Genomic DNA, 23,126 nt, shown 5'->3' on the forward strand with positions numbered 1-23,126 from the left:
TCAATTGAATCGAACTAATGCTTCAACTCCATTCTCCAGGATATGTTTGAAAAAATCATAATACCAGCCATTGCCTTTATACACGAAGGCCTGGATGGCACATCACAAGGCAATCCTTTGAAAACAGTAATCATGCAAACGGAATTGAATATGGTTGTCCAATTCTGCAACATGTACGATGCCCTGCTGCCACCCTTCGAGATGCAGGATGATTTGGCTTTGGGAGCACCCGCCCCTGTGGCCTATGATACGGATGCGCTGGAGTGTGGATTTATACAATGCATTTACGCATCGTTGGGGGCCTGTTTAATTGAACACGATCAACCAGTGTTCGATGAGTTTTTAAAGCGCAGCTCCGGCTTTCCATGTGTCCAGGATTCGAAGGAGAAGCCGGCGTCGGGCGGCCAGTTGCCTACTTGCAAGGCCACCTTATACGAATATTTCTATTGCCGTGAACAAAGCTGTTGGCTGGCCTGGGAATGGGTTGTGCCCGATTACAGGCATCACCCGCAAATGAAATTCAGTGAAATTCTGGTGCCAACAGTCGACAGCACGCGGACAGTCAACGTGTTATCTTTGAACAGTGATGTAAGTGGATTTGAATGTTCAATGGAAAATTGCATTGCATAGCCAGGGCAGAAAAGGATTGTAATCCAAATCAGCACATGTTTTGATGAGGTTTTCCAATAACAACTATCATCACCACATGGAAACATTGATTGACTGCCTGAAGTGTAACTTTTTTCAATAACTGCCCATCACATTTGCTAATTAGGTCTTCTCTTTGCAGATCAAACGTCCTGTTTTATTGGTTGGCGAAGCTGGCACTTCCAAAACCGCAATGATTTCTCAATATCTTAGAAGCCTCAACAAGGATGTCAATGTGAGTATACCATTGTATTTGGGCCAATTAAAATTTATCCTAAATAAAATGAAACAATCCATTCGGAAAACATGGCTCAATTAACGCTCGCACCTTCTTCCTAGATTTGCGAGACTTTTTGGGGTATGCCAGTTGTCCGATGACGCTGTCGTTGAATCTGATCACCAACATTTTGTTTACTTTTTTCTCTCCTTTTTTCTTTCATTTCCACAGATTTTATTGAATATTAATTTTTCATCGAGAACTTCATCCATGGATGTGCAACGAACACTGGAGGCAGCTGTCGAGAAACGTACAAAGGACACATTTGGACCACCGATGGGAAAGAAGATTGCCTGTTTTATTGATGACATGAATATGCCGCAAGTTGATGAGTGAGTACATGCAAATGGCAAACTGCTGCATATCTTTGAGCAGCATAAAAACATGTTATTGATATGCGTATAGTGCTCAATCGGAATGGTTAAAAAGGCCTTTTACTTAAATGCTTAAGACAGAACGTTGTGATTATTTGTCAAACCATACAAAGCAAGCGTAAACAAATATGTGTGCAGTCACTGTTAAAAGTTTAAAAAAAGTAAATGTTTTGTTAGGGAAAATTTTGGAATGGAAATAACGCCATAGTCTGGTGTGGGACCCTGAATTTAAATTTATGACAAGCGGGCCCCCTACTCGCAAAATTTTTCTTAAACTGTCACGTTTTCTTCACAAATGGTAAGATGTACCTTGTGTAAGCTAAGCTCGAAGCGGTCTCCCAAAATTCTATCGGACCTCACCGTTGATGGGTTCTTCTAATGTATGGAGAATACATTTCGGATTCGCAGAGCAAACATCCTTTAAAACCATCATTGACTAATTAGGATGCGGGAATCCGCCACACACCAAAGTGGACAGGTGAGCTGTCCCGATCGCTCACCTGTCCACTTTGGTGTGGGGCGGACTCCGGAAGTAGCGAAATACATTTCATTCTTTATATATGGAACATATTATTAGGTGTTTCAACTAAATAGTTTTTCTTTACTAATAAATTAACTTAAAGTCATGCTTATGTGTATATACACATTTTTTTATACCCTCCCCCATTCGATACGAGCATACTAATTTCGTCATTCCGTTTGTAACACCTCGAAATATTCGTCTAATACCTCATAAAATATATATATTCTTGATCGGCATGACATTTTAAGTCGATCTAGCCATATCCATCTTCGAAGGAATAAAGCGAGTCGCTTGAAATTTTTGCACAAAAACTTATTATTCGTATAGGTCGGTTGGGATTGTAAATGGGCCAGGCAGCGTTATTCTTATCCGATGTTGGCTGAAATTTTGCATCAGGTGTTTTGGTATGACTTCCAACAACTGTGCCAAGTATGGTCCAAATCGGTTTATAACCTGATACAGCTTCCATAAAAACCGATCTCGGATCCTAACTTCTTGAGCCGCTAGAGTGTGGAATTATTATCCGATTTGGCTGAAATATTGGATGAAGTGGTTTGTTGTAACTTCCAACAATTGTGCCAGGCACGGTATAAATCGGTTATAAACCGATATAGCTCTCATATAAGCCGAGCTTTCGATTATACTTATTGAGCCAATAAAATGCGCGATTCTTATCCGATTTTGCTGAAGTGTTCCACAATGGCTTCCACTTTGGCCTCCAACAGCCAAACCAAGTATGGCCCCAATGGGCTTATAACTTGATATAGCTCCAATAGCAAACCAAATCCTTTGTCCTTTGTTTGACTATAATGAGATATCGGACAAAGAACTGATCCATGGGGGAGGGTTTATAAGATGCTGCCCGGCCGAACATAGTAGCTTTTATTCGTTAATTTTAAAATTGATTTTGCATATTGAAAAGGATGTCAAGTTCAATTAATTGTTCTAACATATTTCAAACTCAAATGTTTACCAATTGTAATCAGCAATTCAAACTCTTTCGGGGTTATTAGGACTTATTTTGCAGTCATAAATCCTTCGATTACTAATGGGAGTTGTTGTTTTTGAATATTTAAATACCTTCTTTGGGATGGATATTTTTTTATCGCGTATATATTACCAAACAAGTTATGTACCGTAGAAATTCTTGTTGTGTTTCCTTGTACCTGGCAACCATTTGCCTGTTGCTCTAATGAACTTTGTCATTGGACATACCAGCATTTTTGCACCTAAAGCGAAACTCTAAAAATTGTCACTTTCCGAGTTTACCATCAGCACTGCTAAACATGCTCTTTGCTCAGTCAAAATAAAGAAAAACACCTCCGCCATGAATCGCATTTGTCGAGTTCTTTTCCCGGTGTCTCTTTTTATGCAAACAAAGTAAAGGAAAGGATAAAAGAAAATAATTGCTATGCCATTGGAGCTATATCAAGTTATGGTCAGATACGGACCATAATGGAATGGATATTAGAGACCATAGGAGAAGTCATTGTGCAAAATGTCAGTAAAATTTAATAAGAATTGCGCCCTTTAGGGACTCAAAAAGTAAAATAGGGAGATCGTTTTATAGGGGAGCTGTATTAGGCTATAGACCGATTCAGACCATATTTGACGAGTATGTTGAAGGTAATGTTGTACAAATAAATGCGCCCTATAGAGGTTCAGGAAGTCAAGACCCAGATCTGCTTACATGGCAGCAATATCTGGTTATGAACCAATTTGAACCAAACTTTACACAGTTGTTGAAAGTCATAAAAAATTTCAATGAAATCGGATAGGACTTGCGCCCTCTAATGGCTTAAGAAGTCAAGATCCCAGATCAGTTTATAGTTGCTCAAGAAGTCAAGACTCGAGATCGGTTTATATAACAGCCATATCAGGTTATGAACGGATTTGAACCATGTAAAAATTCAGTAAAATCGGACTAAAATTGCGTCCTATAGAGGCTCAAGAATTCAAGAGCCATGATCGGTTTATATGGCACCTATATCAAAACATAGTCTGATATGGCCCATTTACAATTCCAACCGACCTACACCTATAAGAAGTATTTGTGCAAAATTTCAAGAGTCTAGCTTTATTCCTTCGTTAGCGTTCTTTCGACAGACAGACGAACGGACGGACAGACGGAAGGACGGACAGACAGACGGACATGGCTAGATCGACATAAAATGTCATGACGATCAAGAATATATTGTATATACTTTATGGGGTCTGAGACGAATATTTCGTGGAGTTACAACCCTAATGACGAAATTAGTATAACCTCATCCTATGGTGGATGGTATAAAAATTGTCTGTGAGAATGTGTCTGTACCAATGACGAGCACACACTCTTCACTCTATAGCCTCAAATGATGATTGGTCCGGTAAACGGATAATCGTTTGCGGCTATGATATTGCTTTTGCCATTAAAGAATTTTTGGTTTTACAAGAAAAGAAACTTCTTTTTACCGTAGGCGAAGCTGCTAAAGGTTTTACAATAAAAAAGTTAGTTGCATTTGATATGTTGAAGCAAAACGTTTAACAGTTACAGTAAAAGAAAAACTTTGTTATGAAAGTATTTTGTTTCCATAAAAATGTCCCAAACTATTAATTTTTTGCGTGCATATATATCGGATTTTCAGACTACAATTCATCAAAAGCGATCCAGATTCCTTATACGTTATTAACCAAAAGTCATTATTTAACTTTTTTTTATATTTTAGTTATTTCAGTAGACTACTTTGATATTTCTTAAAGTTTCATTACGTTTACTTCCTGCAATTCCATTTCAGATATGGTACCCAACAGCCAATTGCTTTGCTCAAACTATTCTTTGAACGCGGTGGCATGTATGACAGAGAGAAGGATCTCTCCTGGAAGAAATTCAAAGATATAACCTTCTACGCTGCCATGGGACGTGCTGGAGGTGGCCGCAATGATGTCGATCCCCGTTTTATTTCAATGTTCTCCGTCTACAACATTGTTTTCCCCAATGATGAGTCATTGCTTCAGATATACTCATCGATCTTTAAGGGACACTTGGAGTATGGCAGCTCATTCGACAGTAAATTGCTGCCAATGGCCGAAGTCATTGTTAAAATGACTCTAAGATTATTCAAGGTATTTGACAGTGTGAACTGTACCCAAATGCCACACGATATGACATTATTTGATTTCAATGTGAGACCAACATTCGAAGGGAACTAAAGCTATTGCGTAAATAATTTGTGACTGTGTTGTGCTTGAAAAATTTATGGCTAACGATTTACATATGCAAATCGCATCAATTTTTCATAATCTTTGCCAAATCGTTTATTTTACCATCGAAAATTATTCAAAAGTCAGTCGACAGAAAAACGCTTGTCCTTCCTTCGATGGAGTAGAAAAAACTCGTGAAAATAGAGAACGACAATAAATCTTTAAGGAGCGGGTAGTGGGAAAATGTGTGTGCAAGTAGTTTGTGACAGGGGTTTCATACGCCAAATACTGCCGGAGAAAAATAAGAAATGTGCATTACCTCCCCTTCACCCCCGACCACAAAAATCTCTCAAGTAAGTGTATCAAAGTACCGGCAGAAAAGAAATTTTCCCTTTATGTGCTTTTGTATATGCTGGCTGCAGTGCCACCACCACTACAGCGTACTCTGTGTAGTGGCAGTGCCATACTGGTATATATTTGTTAAGTCCTCTTCTTTAGGTGGATCCTTTGTAATTGTGGTCAAGAAGATTCGATTATATTGAACAGAGTTTGAAGGCAAGACCCAAATAACAGTTTCTCTTCTTACTTCCGTTTGCCTCGAGTGACATCTCAAGTTGAAAGGGGGTGTGTGTGTGGGGAAAGAGCTTTAATAAATTTACGCTTGAATGCGTATAACAAAAGCAAAGGAAATAAGCAGATGCATTTATTGAACATGACCACAAGTAAGAGCGCTTACTTGCTGCTCAGTCATCTTTGTGATGTAAACTTGTGCGTCTCCATAGATGTGGTCACCTTACAAAAGAAAATGGCTGACTTTTTACTAGGTAGCCATACAGCACTGCCGATGGTGAAACATTAGTTTATGGTCCTTCTAACTATTGTTGACACTAAAATATTATTGCATTTGTGGTATAATTTATGCTCAGAACAGCGTTTTTCCTTCTTTACTAAAATGAGAAAATGTTCCCTGTTCTAAGTTACTGTTACAAGGATAAAAAAATATATAAACTTCAACTGTCACTAACCAAAGCATCCAATTGGTTATGCGATATAATTCCAATGACAAACAAGTAAAAAGGCTTTGAGTTCGGCCGGGCCGAACTTTTGATACCCACCACCTCGGGTATATATGTAAACCACCTTTTGTCATAATCCGGTAAAAAATGCATAATTTATGCCCCCATAGCAGCTTTATCGAAATATGGTGCGATTTGGACTAAATTCGACACCGATATTGAGTGGTCTATTACAAGTACAAGTACAAGTTATTGTTCAATTTCGTAGGAACAAATATTTGTCTTTTTGGTAGCTATATCAAAATTTGAACCGATCTGGGCCAAATTGAAGAGGGCTGACGAAGGGCCTAACACAACTTACTGCCCCAAATTTCAATAAATGTGACTTTTATGGGCCCAAAACCTTGAATAGGAGATCGGTCTATATGACATATATATCCAAATCTAGACCGATCTTAGCCAAATTGCAGAATGTTGTCGAAGAACCAAACGAAACTCACTGTCCTAAATTTCGGCGAAATCGGACAATAAATGCGCCTTTTATGGGCCCAATATGGCAGCTATATCCAAATCTCGACCGATCTGAGCCAAATTGAAGAAGAATGTTGAAGGACTTAACACAACTCACTATCCCAAAATTTCGGCGAAATCAGATAATAAACGCGCCTTTTATGGGTCCAAGACCTTAAATGGAGGGATCGATCAATATGGCAGCTATATCCAAATCTGAACCGATCTAAGCGTAATTGCAGAAAGATGTCGAGGGGACTAACACAACTCACTGTCCCAAATTTCGGCGACATCGGACCATAAATGCGTCTTTTATGAGCCCAAAACCTTATATCTAGAGATCGGTCTATATGGCTGCTACATCCAAATCCGATCTGCCCTAAATTGAACAAAAATGTCGAAGGGCCTAACTCAACTCACTGCCCCAAAATCAACAAAATAAATGTGGCTTTTATGGCCTAAGACCCTAAATCGGCGGATCGGCCTCTATGGGGGCTATATCAAGATACAGTCCGATATAGCTCATCTTCGAACTTAAACTGCTTATGGATAAAAAAAAAGAATCTGTGCAAAGTTTCAGCTCAATATCCCTATTTTTATAGACTGTGGCGTGATTTCAACAGACAGACGGACGGACATGGCTAGATTGTCATAGATTTTTACGCTGATCAAGAACTTATATACTTTATAGGGTCGGAAATGGATATTTCGATGTGTTGCAAACGGAATGACAAAATGAATACACCCCTATCCTTCGGTGGTGGGTATAAAAATTAAAGCCGTCGGCGGCCTATCTTTTGATCCGGCGAGGCATTTGGTAGTAGGATACCTAACAGTTGCAGTATTCAGCCCATGATAACTCCATTGCCAGAGGAATTAGACCACAGTTTCAAGCCTTAAACCTTTCAGTGAGGTAAAACTTCAACGGTCATTTTCGAAGGGATAGAGATAACGCAACAAAACACGGCATTTTTATAGGGGCGTTGAAGAAACCAATGAACCAAAAACGGGAGACTTATGGAGATTTTGATTGTAGAAATCAATTTTATATTTATTTGGATCAACATTTAGCAAATATGGCAGTAATCCTTAAAAAGGTTTCCACTTTTCACATTTTCAACCGAAAATATTCATAGGCGGAACCTGAAAAGCAAACAAGTAAAATGGCATTAACTTCGGGCCGAATTTTGGATACCCACCACCTATGATGTACTTACTAACCACCTTTCGTCATAATACGGTGAAAAATTCCTTATTTAAGAACCCATAGCAGCAGGATGTAAGGATGTTCGTCAGAAAAACTAGACTTCTAGGAACAGAAATGTAAAACAAATGTCAATGCATACCACTCCCGCTTTCGTCCTTCCACTTGCCAACGCAATGCACTGCATATATGGAAGACATCCCCTGCATGTTGATTGGATTGAATAATAAGCCTACTTTTAATGTGACTTCAGATTTGTGAATACCGCTGTAATTTTTTTTTTTTTTTTTTTTTGCATATAAAACAGAGTACGCTGACATAAAATATATCCAAACATTTGCTTCAACTGGTTTGCACGTGAAGTTACGAAGAGTGTTAATGAATATGCATAATATTCTGTGAACGCCGCTATTTTGGAGTAGGTACCTATGAAATTTGAAGTGCTGCATTCTACACCTTAGGCTTGACGACACCATAACACACAAAAATTCCATCCGCTGGAACAACATATTTTTGAAAAAAAAAAAACTAAATATATTTTTTTTACCATTAAAATCATTATTAAGTTAATTTAATTCAATGTGATGCTGTTCCTTAAATTTCAGAACTAACTACATGTCTATTCAGGAAACAGACATCAAGGTCGTTGTCAATTAACTTATATACCCTCCTCAGCCTCAGAGCTGTTGAGGTTCTAACTCCACCTTAATATTGAATATTTTAGTTTCACTATATAGAATGTATTTTCATCGATATGGATTGTCATAAGACTATCTTCATCTTCAATTTCGCCATTAAAAGTTTTTTTTTCTACAAGTATGCAGATTAATGTCTTTACGTCAAATGTGGTCATTTAAATGATCTCAAAGTACCATCACTTTTACTAAAAACCAACAAAAACACAACATGACAACATTTTTCAACGAACTTCTGTGCAAATAGTTTTTATAGAGATTTGCCAGCAAACTTTTACTTCCGCACACATATCAAATTGAAATACCATTACAATGTGACATTTGACACATTGGCACTAAACAATTTTCCGCTACAACATTAAAGGTCATAGGTCACTGAATAGGTACTTAGAACTGTTCACCCCATGGCCGGGACACAAAACATTACTAATGGCATCCTTTTCTGAGAGGATTATTTCCCCTTCATTAGCAATTTCCATCAATATTTGCTGGCAAAACTTTTCCATTTGCCTTCGATTTGTCGGTTGGTTGTTTGCCATTGAAATTATTTCCGTTACGATACTTTTTTCTCCTTCCTTCTTTGCTACCCCATCCTTTTTTGCGTTGTGCTGTGATGTTCTTCCCTTCATTGGAATTGTTTCTTTGCAGATTGTTATTGCTGAATTGCCACCCACACCATCCAAGTTCCATTACATATTCAATTTGAAGGATCTCTCACGCATCTTTGCCGGTATGCTGTTGATACACTCGAATTACTTTAAAACGTTGCGAAATCTGGTACGTGTATGGCGTAATGAGTTTACGCGCATTATATGCGACCGTTTAATTTCTGAGGCGGTAAGTAGCTGCAGGATATGACTGAGTATACAAACGAATACAAGCACCTAATCATTTTTACTCATATTGATTGATGATATACTCGAAGTAAAATTTCAGTCAATAACTCATGAACAAAGAAATTGGAAAAATTTTTAAATTACTCTTATGAAGCCATTTAAAGTGTATCCGTCGGTTTGGTGAAAACATACAAAGATCGAAACGAATAAGAGGTCGTTGGGGATTGTTAATGACCCATATCGGTTCAGATTTAGATGTAGCTCCCAATAACATGATATAGCTCCCATATAAACCGATCTCGTGATTCGATATCTTGAGTCCCTGGAAGCCGGAATTTTAATCCAATTTGGCTGAAATTTTATACAGAATGTACTGTTATGACTTCCACTAACCGGTTCAAGCGCGGTAAAAATCGACATATAACCTGATATAGTTATATCTTCTTCTTATTATAGAAAAATTAAATTGTTGCGCTTTGTTTATTTGTTTGCTAGTTTGTTTGTCTGTTCCGTATAGACTCAAAAACGGCTGAACCCATTTTCATGAAATTTTCACAGATGGTAGAGTTCGAGCCCCCGGTGAAAATAAAGTACTACATGTTTTGATATCCGAAGGGGGAGCGGACCCTCCCCCTTACCCAAAATTTTCAAAAATTTTTGTATGTCACCTTATGGTTTCCAAAAAACACAAAATCGGTATAAAATTTTTGGGTCAAATAACCTGGGGGGACGCTTCATCCCAAAACCCACCCGGACGGACATGTTTACCGAATGGGACAATATGGGTACCAAATGTAAGGTATTTAAGAGTAGAGTACGAATTTGCCCCAAGGGCAAAAAAGTCCTAAGGGGGGCACTTTTACTGCTTTGGGCAATATGGGTATCAAATGAAAGGTATTTAAGAGTAGAGTACGAACTTGGCATTAAGGCAAAAAGCGGCTCAAATCTGTATCTGTTTCATAGCCAAGTGTTTCAGGGATGCCCCACCTCATAAACTCCCCCTAAACCACACATATATACCGACTAAATCAATATGTAGCTACAATGTGGTTTTTGGGAGTGGAGTATGAATCTGATATCCACTTACGAGGCAAAGTGTTTGGATACTTCAAACTACCAACTTTATTGGGCAGGACCCTCCTCTTAGCCTATTTTCAAACACAAGATTTTAGAGGTGGATGGGGTGATTTAAACAAAATTTAGTTTGCTTTTAATAACTTAAAAATAACAAATATTTATTTCCTTATTTGGGGTGGAATATCTAAGGGGTCGCCCCAACTCCAAAGCCAGCCAAATGGAATATAAACCAATAATGACAATATCGAACTCAAATTAAAGGTATTTGAGACCAGAGTACGAATCTGGTGTATGGGAATCCGGCACACCCCCTAAAACACCCCCATGCCGGACATATTTACCGTCCATAGCAATATAAGGCTCCAATGAAAGGTATTTGGGAGAATACCACCAACATAATATCCACATTGGCGTCGTCTCCTTAGAGCCAGACAATGGAGATATCCTCGAGTTCCGTCATTTTCTAACTGGCAAAAATATTCTATTTTTGGAAAGTAACACTCTGATGATTATCCGTTGTGGAGTTTCAATTGGTTTTGGTGCGACCATGCTTGGGTGCCAACTTAAATTATAAGCATTTCAACGGATATTTTTCTTTGAGTTTATTATTAAGCTAAGCGATCGGCATATGCCTTATTTTAAAATAATTTGAAAAGATTAAGTGGATACTAAATATTCACGTACAATATCCTCAAGGATATGCCAAGGTATCCTTGGGTAAACTTATGTGAATGTAGTCATACATATGCATCCAAAGAAACTCACACAGCCACACACATAATCATATTCGACAACATGGCATTTGAAAACGCTGGAGGTGTTCGTGGTGGTGGCAGTTGTTACGGTATTGCAAAAAACTGAAACACATGTAAATTATTTGTTTTGATTGATTCCATTCAAAATTGTTCCATTTCCTTGCCGCCAGCATGAATGGAGGGAGATTGGGAGAACGAATGAATGAATGGTTGCTAAAATGAAGAGGCTTTAATCGAAATTGACTTCAATTTATTTGCATTGAATTTGATTACTTTCTTTTAATTTAAAACTGTTTAACAAACAAAGGCGACACACCTCCTTCTCGCACCGTGCGTCCCAGCACCTGGTGGCAAAGCATCTTCGATTTGTATGCCAACGATGGTGGCGGTGGTGGCACATTAATGATGACAGACTGATTTGTGCAGCACCACACCGACTGATAGCATGACTAAAGACGACGCGGACGACGACGATGACTCCAACAGCTGAAGTGATTGGCAGCAATTGCTGCCAAGATTACAATCAATTACATTTACAACTTAATATGTGGGGATGTGCAGCCAGTATGGCTGCTGGCTCAACTTAGAAGTCGAAGAAGAAATGCCAAAAGAAAAGCGATTTTTCTTTACTTGCTTGTGTCGGTCGGGTCGAGTTGAGTCCTTTATTCACCCATTGAAAGCATTTTCCCTGCATCGATTTCGAAGTTTGGTGAGTCGTAGCGAAAACCACAGAATACATTAAGTTGATGCTTACCTTTGGTGTTCTTTGCTTTGCTTAACTTCTCTGGCGCTCTTAAATATTCCGACTTTGCTTTGTAATAATCATTGAGGAGGTTTAGGGGGCCACCATTGCCAACCACATACACTGCCAGCCAACAGACGAGCATACTTTCGCATAAAAGCCCATTTCAACGCAGGCACTCCCCTCACTTGCCAACACACTCACCTACTAACTAACCCACTTGATATATGTTATTGCTCTTATCTTTGATATTAGGATCTGAAATTGATGAAACGTCATGTGGAGGATGAGGTTAATGAAACATTCACTCCTGACTTTGAAGCTGAAAATGGTTTTGCCGACCCAGATGCTGCCGCCCAAGGTAAGAAATTAAGTCATATTACGCCAATCATGTCCTGAAGTAACACTAACCCCCAGTATAGCAGTATTATTTTATGCAGATTTACTTATACAGTTTTATGGTTGCACGCCTTCATTTTATATGCTACATAATTTAGCTAAAAAATCCCCAAGATGTAACTGCAAATACCTTTGATTTAGTGAGCAACTGCTAATTTCAGACAGACTTTTAAATGTGTCTAAGGTATTGAATCTATCCCAAAGTTCTCAAGTTTCTGATTAGAGAATAAAATTTTGTTTTCGCCATTATGAAAACGGCGGAATTTTCATATAACTTGTATTTTGGGAGAGAAGCAAAAGCATTCCATTTCAATTTATTAAACTATTATAAACTAAAAATCTTAAACTGTTAAAAAAGGGAAAAGTTTGAAGATTTTTTCTAAAGCTTTTTCCAAAATTTCGCACGTCTATTTTACGTCATAAAATACTCGTAATAAAAATAAATTGACATCTTTGGAGTCATTCTGTTATTTGCCAAAAAAAAAAAAGTGTTTTTAATCAACACTTTGTGCGATACCAACGTGGTGTCTGTTTCTTCATGGTATTTTATGACATACCGTGTGTTTTGCGGAATAAATCGATAAAACGTTAAAGACGGCAACGCAATGGGTTTCAAAAGATCTCTTCAATAGATTAGGTTAGGTTTGGTAGGAGCGGCAGTCCTGTAAAGATACCACAGTAGCGACGGTTCAAGGCTTCTGGCGGGAAAAGAACCCACGACCCCTGCACTGTTAATTCCAACACCCTACCAACTCGGCTACCGGAGCGCCCCTTCAATAGACTAACATGAATCATTTTCAGGCCTTTAGTGGGTATGTTAACTTAGACTTTTAATTTTAAAAATGCCTGCGTTGACACTCTGATCAGCATTTTCCGTCATGGTACCTGCCTTTGGAGCTCACAACAAGTCGATTACTGGCTTAGGTGCATGTCCATAGTGGCTTGGGGTGGAGTAATATCAGCACCCTCTTTTCAATCCAAATTGAAAAGAGCCTAGCTTGGGTTAGACCCAAGCTAGGCTAGTGGCAGTCTGTCACCAGACTCACTTAGACGTTTTTGTCCATTGTAATACCACAGGAGCAGAAGAAGGAAGATGCTCTCTAATTGCTACCGTTGAACCATCCAGATCGCTTTAAAAAGCCAAACAACTTACGAACGTTCACATCCCCTAAATCAGACAGGTTCTAAAAGAAATGAGAAGCTAAAGTGAAACTCCTTCTGACTGCCAGAGCGGCACACACACAGAAGTTGTTCTATAGTCTCTTCTTCTTCGATGTCCTCACAGTTTACTGGCAAGTCTTTACTGGCAACCTTCAGCCCGTCAGCATATTTTCCGATTAGACAGTGATCTGTCAGGACGGACACAATGGCTGAGACGTCTGTTCTAGTCAATGACAGCAAAGTGGTAACCCTCTTCAAGTCTAGATTGGGCCACATAGTTTTGGAATGCTCACAGCCTCCTCTTTGGGACCATCTATCATTCGTTGCTCTTCGGGCCTGATCCTGAAAACGTAGCTTACATGTCGCTAGAGGAATACCCACAGACTCCAGTTTCCTAGTTCCTAATCTCCCAAGCTCTTCCGCTTTACAAATCCCATGGATATCTCTGTGGCCCGTCAACCAGACCAGGTAAATTTTGAACTGTTCAGGCATCTCGTTGAGAGATCTGCGACAGTCGAGGGCGGTATTTGTGTGCAGAAATACGTTCTCCAGGGATTTAATGGCTGTCTGGGAAGATATTTATGCCAATCGTCGTTATGACATATCTTAGCCATTCCACCACTTCCTTAATTGCAAGGATCTCCGCTTGATGCGCACTGCAGTGGTCGGGTAACATTTTCGATATGACCAGTTCTAGATCTTTAGAGTACACCCCAAAGCCCACCTGGTCGTCTAGTTTGGAACCATCCGTAAAGAAGTCTATGTAACTACTATTACCAGGGTTATCGTAGTTCCAATCGGTCCACCAGGAATAGTCGTACAACACTTTTTGACAGCGGCTCAGGTACTGCCTGGAACATCGAAAATTATATCAAGGATAACACAGTATCCGTAGCCGCCACATGACCAAAGGGAATCTCCCTTAACCTCACGGCAGTGGATTTGTCTAGCCACAATGTCCAGCGGTATAAGATGTAGCATCAAATTCAGAGCATCAGATGGTGTCGTCCTCAGTGCGGCAGTGATGCACAAACAAGCCAGGCTTTGGATCCGGTTTACTATTAACCAGTAGGTGGACTTTTGAAGCGCCATCCACCAGACCACAACACCATATAGCATTATAGGTCCGCCAACTGCAGCATATAACCAGTGCATGACTCGCGGTTTAAACCCCCAACTTTTGCTAATGGATCTCTTGCAGGTGTATAGAGCAAGAGTCGCCTTTCTTGCCCTTTTCGAAATGATGGATTTGAAGTTAAATTTCCTGTCCAACAAAACACCCAGGTATTTTGCGCTTTCTGTAAATGGAACATTCTCTTCCCAAGAAGAGAGGTGCCACTGTTGGCAACTTGAAAGTCCTGCTGAAAAGAACTACTTCTGTCTTGCACGGATTTACACCAAGACCACATTCGGTAGCACACTTCGCTATTGCACGTAGAGCTTCCTAAAGTATATCTCTTAGAGTGCTGGGAAACTTTCCCCTAACCGCAATTGCCACGTCATCAGCATACGCGACCACTTTTACGCCTTTTTGTTAATGGCTATATTCCAAAGTAAAGGCGAAAGTACACCTCCTTGAGGTGTTCCTCTGCTGACGGATCTTTTAGATTCGCAGAACCCAAGCCTGCGTAATGCAACTTTTGTTAAGTATGTTATTAATAAAGGTTTTTACTATAGGGTCTATGCCTAAAAACTCCAACCATCGCTGTCAAGAAATGATACCATTGTATTTTCCTTGACAGCGAGAACCCTATATGTAGCCGACAAGGTCGTGAAGGGCTATTTGTGGACTTGCCTTTCCTATATGTAACTGCTGCCGAGACAGACGATCTCCAGGGATCTTTGCCCTAAGATAAATTTCTATTAACCTCTCAAGAGTCTTCAACATAAAAGATGACAGACTAATAGGATAAAAATCTTTCGCCTTCGTGTGGTAAGGTTTTCCTGCTTTCGAAATAAAAATTACCTTTGTGTTTCTCCATCCCACAGGCATATATGAAATGCTGATACAAGCAGAGTATATATCCCTGAACAAAGGAACCAGTCTATCAGACACAGCTTGTAATTCAACCGGTGATACATCACTTCTAGTCGCCCAAAGGATTTTCGGTTCAGACACAATTTCCCCAATAACCTTCGACGAAGGCATACCAATGACAACCTCTTCAGGCGCCTCGTTGTCCGTTGGATAATTTCCCGGGAAATGTGTATAGATGAGTAGTTCTAGTGTTTCCTCACTAGACATGGTCCATGCATTCTCTGACTTCTGAATTTGAGAAAACATATCGTCTGACAGCACCGTGTTCCCAACAGTGCATCCATGTTCCGTTGCGAATATCTACCTGATAAAGTTTTGTCTTTTCTTACTTTTCTGCTGAATTCATGAAAATATCCATACAAGACAAAGTTTCACTCCCGATATTGCAAGCTTGTCATCCTCATCCATCAGGTTTCTAGCACAAGGTCAGGTAATGCTACCCTTGTGGGTAATTTACACAGCCTCACATCTTATACTTTTGAAAAACCCTCTATGCTGCTTGACTTTTTATACCCACCACCAAAGGATGGGGGTATATTAACTTTGTCATTCATTAGGGTCGAAATATCCATTTCCGACCCTATAAAGTATATATATTCTTGATCAGCGTAAAAATCTAAGACGATCTAGACATGTCCGTCTGCCCGTCTGTACGTCTATCCGTCTGTCTGTTGAAATCTCGCTACAGTCTTTAAAAATAGAGATATTGAGCTAAAACTTTGCACAGATTCTTTTTTTTTTCGTCCATAAGCATTAAGTTCGAAGATTGGCTATATCGGACTATATCTTGATATAGAACCCGATTGGCCGATTTAGGGACTTAGGCTCATAAAAGCCACATTTGTTATCCGATTTTGCTGAAATTTGGGACAGTGCGTTATGTTAGGCCACTCGACAACTTTCTTCAATTTATATTTCGATTTATTTATTGTCCGATTTTGCCGAAATTCGGGAAGGTGAGTTGCGTTAGGCCCTTCGAAATCCTCCTTCAATTTGACCGATCTCTCGATTTAAGGCTTTGGGCCCATAAAAGGCGCTTTTATTGTCAGATGTCGCCGAAAATTGGGACAGTGAGTTGTGTTAGGCCCTTCGACAATCGTTTTCAATTTGGCTCAGATCGGTCCAGATTTCGATATACCTGCCATAAAAGTCGCATTTGTAATCCGATTTCGCCGAAATTTGGGACAGTGAGTTGTGTTGTGCTCTTCGACATTTTTCTGCAACTTGGCTCAAATCAGTTCAGATTTGGATATAGCTGCCGATTTAAAGTCTTGGCCCCATAAAAGTCGCATTTATAATCCGATTTCGCGGAAATTTGACACAGTGACTTATGTTAGGCTTATCGACATCCGTGTCGTATGTGATTCAGATCAAAATTTTGTTAGACACAATGACTCGATATTGCTGCCATGGGGCATAAGGTGTGCATTTTTCACCGGATTTTGACGAAAGGTGGTTTACATATATGTCCGAGGTGGTGGGTATCCAAAGTTTGGCCGGACGAACTTAGCACCTTTTTACTTTTTGTTATATAGATTGATTGATTGGTTAATTGATTGAATGATATAGATTAGCAGCCGCAGTTTTCGATATAAATAATGCTTTCTCATGCTAGTAATTTGAAAATTCAGAGGTATAAGTTTTTTATTTGTTTTCCCATAACAGAGTCCCTAAGCTGATCCTTTAAATATTTTTCAGTTTTGCCCCGTCCCAGTTCTATGCAAGTGGGCGACGATGAAGACGAAGATGATGATGATAGTCCTGTTTCGTTGGCCAAATTTGTCATGAGGGACCCAATGCTTTTTGGTGATTTTCGCAATGCCGTCAGTGAATCGGAGCCCAGATTCTATGAAGATCTTTTGGACTACGAAGCAGTCTATGCGCTTTTTGATGAGGTGCGACAATTACCCAAGGGATAGGCTGCAATGTAGCTTTTTTATCATTTTAGATCTTGGACGAATATCAAGAACGCAAGGAGAAAATGCCTCTGGTTTTGTTTGAGGATTGTCTGGAACATTTGACACGTGTACATCGCACATTGAGAATGCATCGAGGCCATGTTCTGCTGGTGGGTGTGGGAGGCTGTGGCAAGAAATGTGTTAGTCGCTTGGCAGCATTCGCAGCCGAGTGTGAGGTATTTGAGATTACAGTGGCCCGAGGCTATGGAGAGCAAGCGTTTCGAGAGGATTTAAAGATTTTGTACACCATGGCAGGTGTGCAAAAGAAGAAGATGGTGTTTATTTTCACAGCTGCTCAGGTACGTTGAAAGCAATAATCCAAGATATATGTTACCCATCAGCATTTGTATTTTCGGTATAGGTGGTGGAAGAAGGCTTCTTGGAACTTATCAACAACATCTTGACTGTGGGCTTAGTTCCTGCTTTATTTACAGACGAAGAAAGGGAAACGATTGTTAATTCCTGCCGGCCTGCTGCCGAAGCAGAAGGCTACTCGGCCTCAAAGTATTTATAATTTTTTTTTTTTTTCATATAAGAGAACTTTTGTCTTAACGCTTATTCGCTTGCAGAGATTCTGTGTGGTCTTACTTCTTGGACAAGTGCTCAGAGAATTTGCATGTGGTTTTGAGTATGTCTCCCTCAGGCGATGCTTTGCGCAATCGTTGTCGCAACTTTCCTGGCTTGATAGGCAGCACCTATATCGATTGGGTTTTCCCATGGCCCAAGCAAGCTTTGGCTGCTGTAGCCGAACTCTTCCTTAGCGAACATGAGTTGGTAAGTAGGCAAAATACAGATGAAGAACACATTAACACTATATTATCGATATTCCAGATACCTGGAACACATAGAGATCGCATTATGCATCACGTAGTCCATGTGCATAGCAGCATGCACCACTATTGCCGAGAATATTTACAAAAATTAAGGCGTAACAACTATGTGACACCCAAGCACTATTTGGATTACATCAACACCTATTTGAGACTTTTGGGTAAGTGCAGGGCTTACCTTTAATGACTGAATTCGCTTTAAGAATCTTCCGTTCACAGAGGAGAAACATGGTTTCATTACCGTTCAGAGCAATCGCCTTAAGGAGGGCGTAAAAAAAATTGATGAGGCCTCAAAACAAATCGACGAACTTCGCATTATTGTCACCGAACAGAAGCGAAAAGTGGGCATTGCCTCGGAAGAATGTCAGCGTATGTTGGAGGAAATCGATACTGCCACCACAAAAGCCAATACCAAGAAGACGGAGGCATCAGAAAAGTCGGTGGAAGTAGAAATAAAAGGCAAACAAATTGCCATTGAAAAGGAAGATGCCGAAAAAGCCTTGGCCGAAGCTATGCCTGCTTTGGAGGAGGCCCGTCGAGCGCTATCGGAATTGGATAAGGCACAAATAACCGAAATCCGTTCGTTTGCCACCCCTCCTCCCCAGGTACAGGTGGTGTGCGAATGTGTAGCCATACTGAAGGGCCACAAGGAAATTAGTTGGAAAACAGCCAAAGGCATGATGTCAGATGTGAATTTCCTTAAAAGTCTCATGGAAATGGATTGCGAGGCCTTGACGGGCAAACAAATCAACACATGCCGCAATCACATGAAAACCCAAACTTTGGATGACATGGAAAAAATCTCCATAGCCGGTGCAGGTTTGTTAAAATTCGTAAAGGCTGTCATCGGTTTCTACGAAGTATACAAAGATGTAAAACCTAAGAAGGAAAGGGTGGACTATTTGGTGGCCGAACAGGAACAGCAGATTAAGCTGTTGAATTACTTGAATGCCGAAATCGAAAAATTAGAGGCTCAACTGGATGCTTTGAATAATCGATATGCTGAATCTATGAAGCAAATGAAGGCTTTAACCGAAATGATGCAACAAGCCGAGAGGAGATTGGTAAGTTAAATTAACTAAACAAGGAAAAGTTAATCATCAATTTACACGACCACATTCTTTTGTCTGCAAAACAGTTGTTTATTTATTCAAATGTCGAAAATGTATGGTAGTAATCTGGAGAGCCTGAGGCCATCGTAGCGCAGGTTAGCATGACCGCCTGGCGAGAACATCAAAAACAAGTAAAAGGCATTTAGTTTGGCCGGGCCGAACTTTGGATACTTACCACCTCGGACATATATACTAACCACCTTTCGCCATAAAACGGTGAAAATGTATCACTCATGAACCCATAGCAGATATAACTAAATAAAGTTCGTTCTCCAAGGGACTAACACAACTCATTGTACCACATTAATCGTTTAAAAATATCGATGTCGTCGGCATATGTGTTCTCTTATGATTAGTGTCATATCTATTCACATCTGCATCTCGTATAATATTCTCAAGCAGGATATTAAAGAGATCACACGAAAGGCTGTCTCCTTTTCTGAATCCTCGTTTGGTATTAAATAGTTCGGAGAGATTCTTTCCTATACCCACTGAGGTACGCGTATCAGCAAGTGTCATCCTGCAGAGTCTTATTAATTTTGCAGGGATACCAAAACTCAGACATGCCTTGAAATACCTTTGAACGTAAAGGAGTATCGAAGGCGGCCTCGTAGTCACCAAAGCCATCGGTTTGATGTTTAATTCTTTGGTAGAATTTCCGGACTTCATTCTGACTCCTGTACATCTCAATTCGCTTACACTCATGTCTTTCCATTTCCTTTTTCTTTCTGCTGAATAGACGTTTCTCCTCTCTCCTTTTCTCCCGATACCTCTCCTTCATCTGGCGCGTTGCTACTGATTGCAGGGTTGCTCTATGTGCCGCATTCTAGGCTTCAGTGGCATCTCGACACTCTTGGTCGTACCATGGGTTTCTTGGAAGATGCTTCCGGTACCCAAGTACGGATTTCGCAGCATTTTCTATGGAGTGGGCAATAGTTTGCCACTGCGCCATTATATCATCGGAACAAGGAGTGCTTTCAGCAAACAGTTGGGTCAGCCGAGTGGAGTACGCCACTGCCATCTGTTGTGTTTGCAGCTTTTCAATGTCTAGCTTCCGTGCAGTGTCAGATAGTACTTTCCTCGACATGTTCAAACGGGTGCGAACCTTTGCTGCAACGAGGTAATGATCCAAATCTATATTCGCTCCACGGATCGATCGTACATCTAACACGCTGGATGAATGCACTCCATCTATCACAACATGATCAATTTGGTTCTAGTGTTTTGATCGGGTGACAACCATGTGGCTTTGTGGATATTTTTATGTTGAACTCTGGTGCTACTTACTAGCATTTTTTTTTTTTTTTTGCCGCGACGAAATCTGTCAGCCTCAACCCATTACTGGACGTTATCTCGTGGAGGGTAAACTTTCCGACTGTTGGACCAAAAATGTCTTCCTTTGCTATCTTCGCATTAAAATCTTCCAGAACGATTTTAATATCATGGGGGGGGGGGGCAGCGGGCATATTCTCTCTCTAGACGCTCGTTGAAAATACCCTTGGTCTGCTCGTCTTTGTCTTCCGTCGCAGAATGGTAACAAATAAGGCTGATGTTGAAGAATTTGGTTTTATGCAGATTGTGGGTAGCCTCTCATCCACCGGAGTAAAGCTGGAGACAAGGTGTTTCAGTCTCCGACTAACCACAAATCCACAGCCAAATTCATGCTGCGTGTTATGGCAGCTACAGTATAGTTTGTCACCGTTTGGTGTTGTAGTGACGCCATTCCCAGTCCATCGCACTTCCTGTAAGACGGTAATATCTGCCTTGTGCTTCTCTAATACATCCGCCAGCGCGTATACTGCTCCTTCTCTGTAAAGAGTGCGGACATTTTAGGTGCATATCCGCAGATCATGGTCCTTCTTTCGTTGGCGTGGGTCGTCAACGTTGGGGTTGGTCCGTTTTTACTATTCCTTTGTTTTTCATAGTAGTTCTCAGTTTTCCGGGGGCGGGTTACTGACCCAGCGCCCTAACCGCATGGGTTTTGTTGGATTGCACATGTATCCCTCGTTGTGGCGAGCAGCTTGCTCCAAGATCCGACGGTCGCCTCCAGCCGCCTCTTACCTGGGAACAGACGCTGGTGTTGGCTATTGGATATTTGAAGGCGCTAATAACTCGCATTGTCATCTCGAGTATCATTGGCACTCAGTGTTTAATTAAGAGCCAGTGCCACCTGACTCCTCACTGAGACTCTCCTCTCCAGCCTGTGTGGTGCTCATTGTTATCTCGTATTGACCGGGATACTGGCGACATATGTGAGGTAAAAATGTCTCCCTGAAGAAGTGCGGAAGGCCGTTCGAACGCGGCTCTAAAAAGGAGGTCCCTTATCATTGAACTTAAAACTTGAATCATGAAAAGGAATACGGAGGAAACTTACGATGTGCCCCCTACACCTACAGAAGACTGTTTGGCAGAAGCCCATGAATAACCTACAGAATTTAGACAACTATGATAAAACGTTTGCAGACATATTGGGCAATGCTATGATGGCATCCTGTATATTGAAAGACTTTTCTGACGGAAGATGGGATACCTGAGGTCTACCACAGCCTAGATTGCAAACTAGTCTTAATATACAAATTGTCGTAGTCTTCAATTCAATTTGGCGACCAAATCATGATAAGATCTATAGGATACACATTCCAAACAAGATGGATTGGGACGCATGTACAGTGTTTGTCGACGATCAGATCTTGGTCCTATCAAATGGCTCCATGATGGAAACTGGAATTGGGGACCTACTCCGCAACCTGTGATGAGGTCACACAACATTCTTGATTACGAATATAATGAAATGCAACAGTGTGTATGTTTTTGCCCATCTCTGCGCTGAACTTATTGTTCTTTCACTGATATCAGATGGAAAAGGCGCAAATACCTACTTACCATTGGTTACTTAAAGGCTCCAAAAACTCGCCTTGTCATATCGAACATCACAGGTACTCAGCATTTATGCAAGAGCCGGTGCCGCCAGTCCTCTCACTGCGACTCTTCGCTGATTACCTGCAGCTGTCCGTATGGGGCATTCCACTATCCCCAACCTTTGGACGCTCCCGGTAGCTGACAGCTAAGCTCCACGTGACATCAATGAGCGCCATACAGATCGGACCTCAAAGTTTCAGCCTGTGTGGTACTCATCTTAAAATGCTAAGACGAATTAACGGTCGGTATGTCTGTCCGTCCATTAAAAATTGAGATATTGAGCTAAAATATGGGACAGACCCATATTTCTTCCATACACAGGCTAAATTCTTGAACGAGCGATATATGGGACCATATTTAGATAAAGCTGCCATATAGACTGATATAATGTCTTGACGCTTATTTTATCGGTTTACACTGCATTTATGGTCTGAAGGTGCATTGATTGGCCGATTTGCATTAAGGCCACCGTATCCCATAGGTAAGCGATTTAGTGACTTAACCCAACAAAAGACTCATTTATTACCCGATTTCGTTGAAATTTGAAATAGTGAGTTGCATTAGGCCTCTCAATATCCAAAACAAGTATTGTTCACATACGACCACATTAAGATGTAGCTTGCATATAGATCGATCTCCCATCTAAGAGTTATAGGCCCACAAAAGGCGCATTTATTTCCAGATTTCGCTGAAATTTCAAACAGTGACGTCTATAAAGCTTTAGACATTTAAGCCAAAATAAGATATAAATCAGCCCATAGTTACAAATAATTATGGATATACTATTTATAGAGGTGGGTATCCAAAGTTCGGTACCTTTGAATTTAAAGTGTCTCTATATGTTTTTTAATACATCACAATCAGGACAG

General features: G+C 40.4%; 1 protein-coding gene across 1 annotated transcript in view; it reads left to right on the plus strand.

Annotated features, from left to right (window-relative positions):
- Positions 1-23,126, plus strand: part of LOC106080427 (dynein axonemal heavy chain 10) — a 239,264-nt gene that overhangs the window by 173,632 nt on the left and 42,506 nt on the right. Inside the window, 12 exon segments of the mRNA XM_059362518.1 lie at positions 40-588; positions 791-883; positions 1,097-1,257; positions 4,600-4,927; positions 9,079-9,267; positions 12,096-12,201; positions 17,137-17,333; positions 17,387-17,695; positions 17,758-17,900; positions 17,966-18,170; positions 18,228-18,387; positions 18,446-19,290. Coding sequence (XP_059218501.1) covers positions 40-588; positions 791-883; positions 1,097-1,257; positions 4,600-4,927; positions 9,079-9,267; positions 12,096-12,201; positions 17,137-17,333; positions 17,387-17,695; positions 17,758-17,900; positions 17,966-18,170; positions 18,228-18,387; positions 18,446-19,290 — 3,285 coding nt within the window.

Source organism: Stomoxys calcitrans, chromosome 2 (genome assembly GCF_963082655.1).
Source record: "Stomoxys calcitrans chromosome 2, idStoCalc2.1, whole genome shotgun sequence".
Classification (NCBI taxonomy): Eukaryota; Metazoa; Arthropoda; class Insecta; order Diptera; family Muscidae; genus Stomoxys; species Stomoxys calcitrans.